Source organism: Ipomoea triloba, chromosome 13, assembly GCF_003576645.1.
Source record: "Ipomoea triloba cultivar NCNSP0323 chromosome 13, ASM357664v1".
NCBI classification, from domain to species: Eukaryota; Viridiplantae; Streptophyta; class Magnoliopsida; order Solanales; family Convolvulaceae; genus Ipomoea; species Ipomoea triloba.
This window is the reverse complement of record NC_044928.1, coordinates 15,113,762-15,128,175: the sequence shown is the minus strand read 5'-3', so window position 1 is coordinate 15,128,175 and position 14,414 is coordinate 15,113,762. Positions and strand designations below refer to the sequence as shown.

Sequence of the window (14,414 nt, the reverse complement as noted above, 5' to 3'; positions counted from 1 at the left end):
TGGTAATTGAATTAATTAATTTCAAATTAATATAAACTACTATTAATATTCAATGGTTTATTGAATAATATAATTAAAATCTATATTTAGTTTTATATATATATATATATATATATATATATATATATATATATATATATATATATATATATATATATATATATATATAAACCGCAGGTGGAGCAGTGTTTAGGCAAGAGGAAACCCCATTACATCAGCTCTCGTCTCTCTCTCTAGAACACTGCCGAGAGTGTTCCGCTGCTCTCCTTGGTCTGTAATGACGGAATCCAATAGCTAGAAGCCAATATTTGTTCAAAGCTAAGTATCCCTAACTCAATTCGGTTGTAATCCTTTACTGAAATCATCTTTCATTCGTCTATCCTAGCAGTAATCAAAAGTTCGCACAGTCGGGTAATTCTTGCCATCGATCTTGCATTATAGCATCTGATTACAAATTAAACTATGTTTTTGCAAGATTCTTTGGTATTCTTACTGTGATTTTGCGGATCTGTGTAGTAATGCGTTCTTAGATGATTTAATTTCAACCTAGGGTTATTTGAAGCTCTAATCGGGTGCATGTACATTTCCATCATTGCACCTCGCCTCAATCTCTGTCGAAATATACGTCCCAGTGTACCAAGATAAGAATTCCTAACTCTAACCCTCTAATTCAGTTGTATACAATTATTCTGTACTGCTCTTGTTTTTTAAAATAAGTGTATATAAAATTTCTGAATATGTGTTTCTTATGTTGTGTTCTAACAGATGAGGCTACCAGATACAAAGTACAAATACAGATGAGTTCTTTAAACTGTAGTATAGGGAGGCAATACATTTTTTGTTAGAATAGATAATACATAGAATGAGTAGAGGATAAATACCTTTGTTGTTGGTTGTTCCTCTAAGTCTATTGCCTATAACACAGGATTGTGTTAACTTCTTCATGTAATTGTCTGCTGGAATTTGACAAACTTAGTTGTGTTGGTTATTTTTCTCTGTAAAATGCAGATATATGGTATTCTCTGTGTAAAATGCTTACATCTAGTATAGAAAAAGGTGAGGGATGAAGTGTGTTTTAAAGGATTACATTTTAGGGATTTTCAAGTTTGATAACTGTAATTTTCAATGCAATGTTGAGAATTTGAAAAGTTTTATGCTCTAAGTATGTGTCAATGTAAATGATTAGGTGTTTGGGATTTTAAAACTTGATAAGTGTAAATTTCATTGAATGTTAAGAAGACAAAGAGTTTTATGACTAAGTTTTTATAACTATAAATGATTACCTGGTTGTGATTTTCAAAGTTGATAAGTGTAAAGTTCATTAAATGCTAAGAAGACAAAATATTTTAAGCTGAAAGTTTGTATTAATTTAAATGATTAACTGTTTGTGATTTTAAATAATAGCCATGTGTTATTTTATGTTAGCAGAAATACTCAAGAGAATGGAGATCACTAGAAGAACAAACTACTCAATCCTATAGTACAAATATTGCTGGTAAGTTAGATAAAAAATTTACCTTATACTTTAAATTAATTGTGCGAAATATTTGAATAAATATGTACTTTTAACAACTTAAATGTAGTGTAAATGTTTAAATAGATAACTGCAAGTAACAAAAGAAGAATTCTTATTATTTAAGTTGACAATATGATGTACATGACATTATGATTTACATTAAAAAAAAATACTATTACAGCTAATCTTAGATACATGTTCAAGAGAAACAAAAATAAAAAGCTGCATGTCATACTGTCTTGACCTTGACTCTTCATGACTAAGCACCTGCATTGCAAAAAAAAATAAAAAAAAAGAAGCAAGTAATGGATGTACTAAGCAATTGAGCATGGAAAAAACAGTGAATTAAAATTGAGAGTTAAACTCTCCAAAAAATGCAGTAAAACTGCATAAAGTCTCAAAAGGTCATTGTTCAAAAACCATTCAGCCTACAACATAGAACCCAACAATTTTCAAAGTCTCATAAAGTCTTTTCTTCCTTGATCACTAAAGGTCTACACTTCTTCAAATTCTGACTTGATGAGAACTGGTCAAGTAGACATCTCTTAATAGCACCTGTGTCAACTTCATCTTGATCATTGGCCACACCTTTTAGCTTCAAGTTAGCTTGCACTATTGGACTAATTGCCTCATCACCTGATTCACTTTCATGTGTATGAAAAAAAATAGTAATTATAGATCATCTACTTAGTAGTATAAAACTGTTATGTAAGTAAAATAATTAGATTTACAGGGCATCTGTTATATAAAGTCAATTACATCAGATTCCAGATCATCTGCATCTTCCTCTATCATCCTAGATAATTCATCTTGATCATCCAACAGAGATGGACAGTATTGAGCTTCCAATTCCTCATTATGACTAACACTTAACACTGATATAGGCTTAGCTGGATTCCTAATGTTTTCATTCTTGAGATTGATTCTAAACACCATAGATTTGTTCCTCAACTGTTCAAACTCAATTGGAACCTGCATCTTAGCCTGGGAAACAGAAGCAGTTAGTTGAATTAAAACAGTTAGTAGGAATTAATTTTTAGTCAGTTAAAAAAAAATAAATTACCATAGAGTACTTGGTTTTCAAATCATACGCAGTAATGCCCAGAAGCTCAAAACAGTCTTTATCCCACAATACAAAAGGTGCATCACTTGTTTTGTCTAGAACCCTAACAATTACTTTGTATCTCACATTCCCTTCTGCCCAATTAGTCTTGCAGGTGTCACAAAAGTAGTAAGTCTCTGTAAGAGTAAGTGATTTAAAGCACCCTGGTTTTCTACATGAGTTATAGAACCATTTCTTTCCACTCTCAATTGATACAATGGTACCTGGGACATAATAATAGCCTTCCTGCAAATTTGAAATACCAAAAAATGAACTTAGGTGTGCCAAAATAGTTAATGCATATATTGTTTGTAAATCTGATTAGAAAATTACCTCAGCCCTTTCATACAAATCTCGTATTATGCTGACAACCATAGGAGATTGTGAATTATTAGCACTGTGACCATAAGACACCACAGAAATACTTCTGAGTGGGCTACAATTAGCCTTCAAACTGTTAAATGAAATAATTACACGTTAGTTTTAAGAAAGGTAAAAAATGTATTCAGGGAATTTCTAGGGTACCTATTTCTGAAATCTGCAAACTCTTGGCAGTCCAAATTGAATAAAACTTTTGTAGCAGTGTATGAGCTTGAAATCCTGACCTCACCTAAAAGAAATACAGGAAAAACATGTATAAATCAAGCAAACAAATAATCTGATTTTTTTTTATTTATGATGGCAGGGAAGGGGAACTTACTGTCAACTGTTTTCGCACGACACAGTTGGAGCAAAACAATCAAATGGCCATCAACATGGTTATTGAAAAATGGCATAACAGCAGGTACATGTTCATCACATAATATACATTTGATTATATTTCCCCTAAGTAAACAGGAAAAGTGTAGTGAAACACTGTAAAGCATGTAAAAGAAAATACATGAAATAATATAATCTTTGACAGTAATTGAGAAACTTACTTTGAGTCTTCAATCAAAAAATCAACCAACTGTGTGGGGAAACCAGCAATAACCTTATCCTTAGGAGAATAGAACTCAACTACTCTGCCAATAACATCTATATTGAAATGTAGATGTGTTGAGAAGTATGATGTATATGTAAAAAAAATTGAAAATGGTGTAGAGTAGCTTACCAATCAACAGCTTCTCTTCAACCTTTCCAGCCAATAACTCCTCAATAGGTTTAATCCGAAACAAAAGGCTTGGAAAACCTTTTCTCCTATGTCTCTCAATAGTTGTGTATTGATTAAACCTCATCATGTATTTATGCTGTGTAGTTTTATACTGGTAGTAATAAGACACGACCACAAAGTTTTTTACCGCATAAACTTTACCTTCTTTTAGCAGATGGGAAAATTGGTCTATAAAATCAGCATGTATACTTGCATGAACATAGGTACCCTAGAAAAATATTAAGAAAAAAACAAAAGAATAGAAACAAATAAACTTTATACTCAGTATTAGCAGTTTATTAACAATTAACAATTTATTCTAACATTTTGCAGATTAAGATGAAGCAGTTATGGATAAGTACTTACCTCAATGTCATGAAAAACACATTCTTGACTCTTCACAGCAGATTTGTTCCTACCTTCAGTCACAGTGTAAGTACGAATCAACCTCAATCTAATTGCTTTCTTATAGGATTGAGGAGAAATATCTTTTGCTAAGACATAGAGCATTGACATTTTGTTTTGTAAGCTATGGAAAACGGCCAGAAAAAGTCTTACGTAGAAGGAAGAAGAAAGCAAATCCATTTTATAGAAGATTTTGGAGGCTAAAGAATGATGATAAGTTGCAACCTATCAATACACCGATAAACGAAACGACATGGGGCTTAATACGCATGCCTGCATTTTGAAATTCAAAATCCTAATGATATGATTAGGGTTTATGTAATTTATGTGATGTATGTAATATAAATATAGTATTTAAGTAGCTTGAGTCTGATGGAAAACCTTGATATATAAGAACTGTAATTTATTTATAACAACTTCCCATAAATTGGGAATGCCAAAAGATGGTAGTAATTAAGTGTAACTTAAATACTAATTGATATTGATTATAGGTAATTGATTCCGCCAAAAGCGTACGTAAACATGAGCGGGAAGACTACACCAAATCGTAGAGCCAAAACCAAAACGGCGTAGTTTAGATTGGGCGGGAAAATGGGGCCATTTGATTGGCCGAAATCTTATAGCTTTATTTGATAGAAGGATTTCAAACATGCAACACAATTACCAATGCCCTATAGATTCATGAGTTAAATATCATTTATTGGAAATAAATTTGTGAGGGATGTTTCAAAAGATCTTGCACATAAACACTTAGGAAAATCGGTTTTTGATTTGGGGTAAAAGAATTTTAGATGAACATAAGTCTTACCCTAGAAGTCAAAATATCCACTGCGTACACCCGAAACATCAAGAGTTGATGACCCTCGTCTACACGCTCTTAACTTGATGGTAAGAAAGGAGAAGACCAAACCAAGAAGGCTAAGATTTAATTTTATTCTCTTTCTTCCTTTCAGCGAGAAGAGGGAAGAATAATATATGAGAGGAGGGACAGATTTTTCGTCCCATGAAGAAGATGGAATACATGCATATATTAGGATTAAAATCATGTTATGGAAAGGAGTGAATATTATTGCTTACTATTGATGAGGATATAACGGAAATTAATAGTGATATTAATGGAAAACCGTGTCATATACAAATATATAAACCATGTGTACTTATATATATCTTCAGGCGTATATATGATAGGATTAATTAGAATAATATATATATCTATAATACCAGGTAGTATATAATACTAATATAAAATATAATACTAATATATTTAGTATTATTAACATGGTAAGTATGTAAAATCGTGCATAATTATACATACATTTTTATTAGGAGTGAAAATCAGTAAAGGTAATTGTTAATTACTAATACCATATATATATAGTTTGGAATATGCATGTACGTATAATGAGTAAAAAGAAATGAATGTATAGCAGATATATACATATAAAAAAAATAGTGTATAGGCTAGATATATAATAATATTTAAGGAATAGTTTAGTAACATCCTTTAAAAATAATTTAGTTCACATACTATCTAATAAAATAATTATAGCTAATAATATTCATAACAAAATATTCAAACAATGTAAATAATCGGGTATCACAAATGATCACAAATGTTTATCAATCCTTAGTGTCATTCAATGATGCAAAATATCATGTGTATAATAAACATTTGTAAACATAAATAATTATTTAGCTATTACCTTGAGTAGGCCACTTTGGTGACTAACGCACTCGCCTTATGCTAATAATTCATTTATGTGAATAAACCTTAATTTATGTTGTAAACATAAACATAAATGATTATTTAGCTATTTACCATGAGTGGGCCGCTTTGGCGACTAACACACTCGCCTTATGCTAATAAATCATTTATGCGAATAAACCTTAATTTATATGTCGTTCTATTATAACATATAAATTAAGAGTGGATCAAATCTCCATCCATAATTGATCCTTTATATATACATATGAGCCCAGAATTTAAAGCTAGTCCTAATGCTTTAAACAAACCGTAAGGGCCCAAATTTATATATAATCTCTTATATTTTAAGCCCAAATTAAATGTGACTAGAATTTAAAGCAAGTCCATAATGCCTTAAACAACCAAACAGACTCAAATTAATTGGCCCAACAAAATAATCCATCATTTTGTCTTTTCCTCCTCATACCTCCCACGGAGCCGGCTGGAAATCGGAGAACATCCACCGTATGCCCTCCGTCGTGGGAACCCAGCTACGCCACCATAGCCGTTAGTGACTCCAAGTTTGATTCCATTGCAGTAGTTGATTCCAACATTCATACAAATAATCCAGTAATAGGAGTACACATACGTAATATTCGATTCCAGAAACCAACCAAATCAACTTATATATAATCAAACAGTACATGTATATATTTGTTGGTTTTAATTGATTTTGATTCTACGAACATATTTATGTGAACAAGCCTTAATTTATATGTCGTTCTCTTATAACATATAATACATGATTAATACTGACAAACCATGTAATACATAAATCATATACATGGTACATAATCACTAGCATTCAAGGCAACGATATATGTTCTTTGTCAATCATGTAATACAACAAAAGGAATGGACCAAACATATATTATCTTTAACGCCAACCAACAATTATGTGTAATTCATATATGTTTCTTGATTTCATGCAAAAAAAAAAATTAAACATGCAAATTTGATTCCAACGTACAGTGCATATTTGATTCCAGTGAAACAAGAGAATCAATTAACATATACATATAATTATATATGTTTGATTTCAATTCAATTATTCAAATAGTACGTACATGATGCAACAAATAATCATATATATATTTGTCAATTCCAACATCAATGAACAACACATATATATGCGTACACATACCGTTGATTCCATAATTATATATATACACAGTCACGAAAATATTCAATTGTGATAATCAAGAAACTCACAATTAAATTGAACCTTATAATTAAAAATCCCCAAATATCATGAACCCTAATTTTAGTAATTAATCAATTTACAAGCAGGCTCTGATACCAAATGTTAATTAAAACCCTTTATGCGCTTATAACTTGAATGCGGAAGCACAAATAACAATGAACCGCATGTAAATCAAATTAATCAACTAAACAATGTTCATGATTATGGATCTTTAATTAAAACAAGAATAAAGATAAAGACTTACTTGATTCCATTGATATGTAATCTCTAACCTGAACAATCAAGAATGTTTCACCTCTCTGATCCGTATGCCTTAATCACCTCCTGATGATATGGAGACTAGAAAACTCAGAGACTAAAAACCTTATGATCAGAAACCATATTGTCCCTAGAGTTTTCCTGAGTATTTATAGATGTGATGAGAAACCCTCTTTCAAGAGGAATGTGAAACCTCCTTTCAGGAATATAAATCCCTTTAGGAATGTGAAACCTCCTTTTAGGAGAACCCATATCCTTTTTCCATTATACATCTTGTTAGGAATATAGCGATTGTTAGAAAAATAATGTATGCCTCAAATCCATGTTGTCACCTTGCAGCACATAGGCATCCACGTAGCATGTCTTCATTCTCCACCTCCTACACGTTCTCCGAACTTAGCTCTCATTCTTATGCTTGCTGCACATTTCTCTAATTTTAGTGTATAAATAGTTACCTTTGCTTTGTAATTCAAATGCACCATCAATATTAATACAATTCATTCTTTATCCATTTGCTTCCTCACGTAGTAGACATATATATATATATATATATATATATATATATATATATATATATATATATATATTCTTGTTACTCTTTTAATTAAGAGATTAATATATATATATTATTATAATTTCCCATTTAGTGAATTTATTTGTCATTTCTATTATTTCCCTATTATTTAACTTCTATAATTCTCAATTTTCGATTATTCGCTTCCGCATTATTCCGCTATTTTCCTAACAAGTGGTATTAGAGCAGTTTAATTGAGAGTTATTTTCAAAGATGTCGACTGTTACCAAGTTCGATATCGAGACGTTCGACGGGAAAATTAGCTTTTCTATCTGGAAGGTTCAGATGGAAGCCGTTCTAACCCAGAACGGTTTGAAGAAAGCGCTAGCTGGGAAGAAGAAGAAACCGGCTACAATGACAGATGAAGCTTGGGAAGATTTGGACGACAAGGCACGTTCAACCATTCAATTGTGCCTATCTAAATCGGTTCTACGTGAGGTGATAGGTGAGACGACTGCGTCAGGTTTATGGGACGAGCTGGATTCGCTCTACATGGACAAATCTCTGGCGAACAAGCTGCGCCTGAAGGAGCGGCTGTACACAATCCGTATGACGGAAGGTACTTCAATTCAATCTCATTTGGATGAATTCAATTCTATTTTACTGGACTTGGAAAATATTGATGTCATAATTGACGATGGGGATCGTGCTATTTTATTGCTTGTTTCTCTCCCTACATCATACAAGCATTTCAAAGAAATTATGCTGTATGGTAATTCTCTGGGAGTCCTAACTTTCGACAATGTTAAGTCGAACCTATTGTCCAAAGAAAAATTTGACTTAGAAACTAAGTCTAGGGACAAAGGTGAAGGCTTGACTGTTAGGGGTCGTTCAGTTGAAACGGAGAGTAGCAATAAAAAGTCTAGGTCCAAGTCCAAAGGACGTAAGTCCAACAAATCCTGTAAGTACTGCAAGAAGCATGGTCATGATGTGACTGAATGCTTCAAACTGAAGAACAAGCAAGAGAGAGAGAAGAAGTCTGCTGAAGCTAGTGTTGTTGAGAGTGATTCAGAAGTCGATGTTATGTTATCTGTTAGCTCCGGTGACAAACGGAGCGACACTGAGTGGATTCTGGACTCTTGTTGTACATTCCACATGTGTCCACACAAAGACTGGTTCATCTGTTTGGAACTAGTTGATGGTGGAGTTGTCTTGATGGGTAATGATGCCCAATGCAAGGTTAGTGGAATTGGAAGTGTTCATATCAAAACTCATGATAACGTTATCAGGACTCTTACCAATGTTCGGTATATTCCTGATTTGAAACGCAATCTGATTTCATTGGGCACCTTGGAATCTCTGGGGTGCAAGTACACAGCTGAAGGTGGAGTTTTGAAAGTTATTAAAGGCTCTCTTGTTCTTATGAAAGCTTCTCGTTCTGGAAGCTTGTACGTGTTGCATGGCAGTACTGTGATAGGTTCAGTTGCGGTATCCTCATCGGTGTCTGATGCTGATCTTACTCAACTATGGCATATGCGTCTGGGGCATATGAGTGAGAAAGGCATGCATATCCTGAGCAAGAAAGGCCTCCTCGGTTCAGGTACGGGTAAATTACATTTTTGTGAGCATTGTGTTTTTGGGAAACAAAAGAGGGTTAGTTTCTCTACTGCTACACACCGTACCAAAGATGTATTGGAATATATACATTCTGATTTATAGGGACCAACTAAATTCCAGTCTATGGGAGGTTGTAGATATTTTATGTCTATTATTGATAACTTTTCTCGTAAAGTTTGGGACTATTTCCTGAAACATAAAAATCAGGCATTTTCTATTTTCAAAAAGTGGAAAATACTCGTTGAGACTCAAACAGGGAAAAAGGTCAAGAAGCTCAGGACAGACAATGGCTTGGAGTTCTGTGAGAGAGATTTCACTGAGTTCTGTGCAGCACAAGGAATTGCCAGGCACAAGACCTTGCCTGGAAAACCCTAACAGAATGGTGTTGCCGAACGTATGACCAGGACTCTGTTAGAGAGAGCTCGTTGTATGCTCTCTAATGCTGGGTTATGGAAGCGGCGTGATTTTTGGGCCGAGGTCGTTTCTACTACATCCTATTTGGTAAATAGGTCTCCACATTCATCCCTCGATTTCAAAATTCCAGAGGAAGTTTGGTCAGGTAATCCTATTGACTACTCTATGTTACGAGTTTTTGGATGTCCTGCTTATGTTCATTCCAATACGGGTAAGTTAAACCCGAGAGCTGTCAAATGCATTTTCCTTGGTTATGCTTCTGAGTCAAAAGGGTATCGTCTATGGTCTCCTGATTCTCACAAGATCATTCTAAGTCGAGATATTACTTTTGACGAAAATGCACTACTTTCTTCTAGAAAAGATCGTGTTATTCCCAGTACAGGTGATACGCAGAGTACTGGAGAGAAGGTGGAGTTTGAGTTCAGGCCTATGAATAGTATTACTACCACTGATGGTAATACTAACGATGATGCATCTACTAGTACTGCGCCTCTCGTCGAGCAACAACGAGAGTATTCTATCGCTCAATACCGTCCTAGGAGGACAATTAAAAAAACCTACAAGGTATGCTACTAGTGATGATGAAACCCACTTGGTTGCTTACGCACTTTCAGTTGCACAGGAGTTTGATGGTGATCCATCTCGTTATTCTGAGGCTATTTCTCGTGTCAACTCGTTCAAGTGGTTGGTTGCTAACCAAGCCTCTTCCTATTACTAAGTTCGAACAGTTCTTGAATTGAGTTGGTTATTCCAGTTGTTAATTTCCACAGTGAATTTGATCCAAGGTGGAGATTGTTAGACAAGTATGTGGCTCAAATTAACCCTAGAACATTTCTACACCATTTCTCCTATTTTTGCTCCACTCCTCCACGTCGCATGGTTTATTCTCAATGTGCATGCCGCAACTGATGCAACTGCCACACATCCTTGCGCAATTATCTCTTCTTACTTACTATAAATAGCATTCTTTATTTCTTTTGTAAGGTACATCAATTCATATTGAATTCATTTCTTTTCTCTTCTCTCACGTAGCATATATAGATAATATATATATATATATATATATATATATATATATATATATATATATATATTATATTTATTAATTCTCTTTTGAGAGTTTAATATATATATTATATATTGTTCCAATTTAGCAATTTCCTTATTTGTCATTTCTATTATATTTTCCCTATTATTTAACTTCTATAATTCTCAATTTTCGATTATTCGCTTCCGCATTATTCCGCTATATTCCTAACACATCTTTTAACCCTTATATACCTAAATTTTAACAGAATGAGAGGGAGGGAATTTCACCCAGTAATTCCGCCTTTATACATCACTAATCATCAACGTGAGTCCTTATGGAATTACAACCTTTATTATATAAATCAATGTTAGGAAATAATTATTTCTAACACATGTAACAAACTTCTTTTAACTTTTCTGTGTCATTTGGTTTATTTTGGATGCCTATGCCCAAAAAGTTACGTTACTCTCCATTTGGCTATTTGCCACCCACCTCCCTCCTCTTTGTAGGATTGGTTAGCATCGTTCTTTATTGTCATCTTCATAATTTCCAATTCAGTTTGGTTGAAGATTTCTTTGTTTGTGGTTTTATTTCATTTTCATATTACTTAAGTGTTAGTGGTTTACAATAAAAATTTTAAGTGTGTTGACTTTGATTTCTAGTGAATGAGTAGTTGTGTACATACAACCTTACCTTCAATTCATTAGTAATTTTGCTATTAATTATAAACTAAAAGTATGGAGTGTGAAATAGAAGGTGCTATTTAAATTTGTTTTATATCGTTTTTAGACCATAACCAGCCATTTATTGTTCATGCAAAGGAAATAATATATACTTTTAAGGTTAAATCCTGTAATACACAGAATCCAATTGAGGTTTACTTGGTGCACACCATTGAGTAGTGGCTCGTGAGTTTTTTTTAATCAACAAATTAAAGCTTAGCCAACCAAACTTTCAGGCTGACCTTGACCCCTGTGATTTTGGGGTCATATCTAGTATTCAGAGTTTGCCTCGATTTGGTACCGCTCTCGCGGCCCGCACCTAAACAGTGCTTTGCCCCTAGATATCCAGCCAACTGTTGTGCCTCAACGCATTTCGGGGAGAACCAGCTAGCTCTGGGTTCAAGTGGCATTTCACCCCTAACCACAACTCATCCGCTGATTCTTCAACATCAGTCGGTTCGGACCTCCACTTAGTTTCACCCAAGCTTCATCCTGGTCGTCATGGATAGATCACCCAACTACAGTAAAGTTGTTTGAAGAATTACTAAGAATTGTGCTAGCCATCAAATGATCCAAATCCATTCTTGACTTCAATTCACCATAAACAATTAGGTGAAATGATTCGTCAAACTTTGTTTGTTGCGCTCTTACATGCAACAAATTAAATATGTGGAATGTGAGTTTTTTTTGTGAGTTATGCTCCCTCTTTTTCTATCTTCCTACCTACTACCTATAATAATAATGGTCTCCCAGTTTCATCCTCCCCTCAAAAGAGTTAACCAAATCCTCATCAAACAATCCTTGACCATCATCGTTTAGGGCCATTTGAAATTTTTTTAATCAAATTTTATTTCATGTGGCCATAAGCCTTGCACGGTAAATAATTTTATTGAAATTAAAAAATATTCTACAAATAAAGTAAATAATCGTTACAAAAAATAATGAGAGAGATCACCCATTTTAAGTTAAAGTAGTTATGAATGGTAATACATATAATATGAGTAAATACCAATGGATGTCCTCCGATTTTGATGGTACCGTCACTTTTAGTACTCAACTTTTAAATTAACCACTTTTAGTCCTCTGATTTTGATGGCACTGTCACTTTTAGTCCTCAACTTTTAAATTAACCACTTTTAGTCTACTTACTTTTTGTTTCTAGGCAACTATGGTCCTTTCTTTACAATTGGACATCTAATGTCATTTTCTCAAGGACAATTCAGTCATTTCATAATTAATGTATTAAGTATTATGTTTCCTCATCAGAATAATTGAAGAAACTTTATTCTCCATTATCCTTTGTTAACACTAAATTTTGGACCAAATGATTGAATTGCCTTTGAGACAATGACATTAGATGTCCAATTGTAAAGGAAGGACCATAGGTGGCTAGAAACAAAAAGTAAGATGACTAAAAGTGGTTGATTTAAAAGTTGAGGACTAAAAGTGGCAGTGCCATCAAAGTCGGAGGACTAAAAGTGGTTAATTTAAAAGTTGAGTACTAAAAGTGACGGTGCCATCAAAGTCGGAGGACATCCATTGGTACTTACTCCATATAATATAAATGTTTGTCACTGATGTATTGGCATAGAAATAGAATCATGTACAAATAATTAATGCTTGTTCATATAGGTAAAGTGATTCAGATATTTGTTTCTTTATCTTTCTCACCAATGCAACAAATTAAAGCCACTAACCGAACTTTCATTAAATAGGCATGATATCTTCAACCACGGGAAACTTGTTTGGAGAACTACTTAGAATTGTTCTCCCCTTCAAATCTATTCATGACTTCACTCTAATCAATTAGGTGAAATGACATATAGATTCGACAAAATTTGTTTGTTCATACATCAACATATTGGAATTGGTTTTACTTTATTTTCAAATTACTGTTATTGGTTCATAATTAAAATTTTGTAGAGCCTCCCTAAAATGCGTGCGGACTTTAGTTTATATAGTGAATAAGTAGTTGTGTAACATAATACATACAACCTTGCCTTCAATTCAAATTTAGTAGTTTTTAATTGTAATTTGGGTATTGATTGTAAATTGAGAGAATGACACGTGAATAAAAGGTGCTATTGGAATTGGTTTCGTTTCTAGAAGTAACTATCTATTATTCATGAAAAGGGAAAAATATCTTTAAGGTTGAATTTTTTTAGTACACATAAGTGGGCTGGGATTTACCCTCTATTCTACTTGTACACAACCTCAGATAGTGACTATGAGTTTCTATTTGTTGCGTAGACAGAAGCCGGATAGATCAGAATTGCTATTGCTAATTTGAGAAAAATAAAAATGAAGGAAATATAGATTTTACGTGGAAACCCCCTAAATAATATAGGGCAAAAATCACATCATTCTTTCTACCTTGCACTTAACATGTTGCTTATGTTTCCATCAGGCTACAGGAAGATCACTAAGTTAATTTGTTCTTTAAACTAGTACCGTAATAGACTGACACCAATGAATTATGTTAAGTCTAGCAAAGACTTTTATAATTCGTCTCTATTTAGCGACGGATATATCACTCCATCGCTAGACTTAACAAATTTGAGAGCCTCGTTGTAAATCTAGCGGGGGATTCGAAGATTTTTATTAAAAAAAAAACAATATTCAATAGTTTAGTGACGGATTATGATATCCATCGCTAAAATTTTTAAAAAATTATTTGTAAATTTAGCGACGAAAAAAAAATCTGTCACTAGATTGATCTTTAAAATATTGCTATATAAATTAGCGACGGAATTTTC

At 33.3% G+C, this 14,414-nt stretch overlaps 1 protein-coding gene across 1 annotated transcript; it reads right to left on the bottom strand.

The window, feature by feature from the left end:
• Positions 1 to 1,592: 1,592 nt before the first annotated feature.
• LOC116001245 lies at positions 1,593 to 4,335 on the bottom strand. The gene is made up of 11 exons (XM_031241134.1): positions 4,117 to 4,335; positions 3,712 to 3,979; positions 3,539 to 3,635; positions 3,319 to 3,443; positions 3,144 to 3,228; positions 2,952 to 3,072; positions 2,580 to 2,864; positions 2,276 to 2,500; positions 1,903 to 1,944; positions 1,712 to 1,783; positions 1,593 to 1,604 (listed from the first exon to the last, which is right to left on the bottom strand). Exons 1-11 carry the CDS (start codon positions 4,333 to 4,335, stop codon positions 1,593 to 1,595), a joined length of 1,551 nt encoding a protein of 516 aa, XP_031096994.1.
• Positions 4,336 to 14,414: the final 10,079 nt, after the last annotated feature.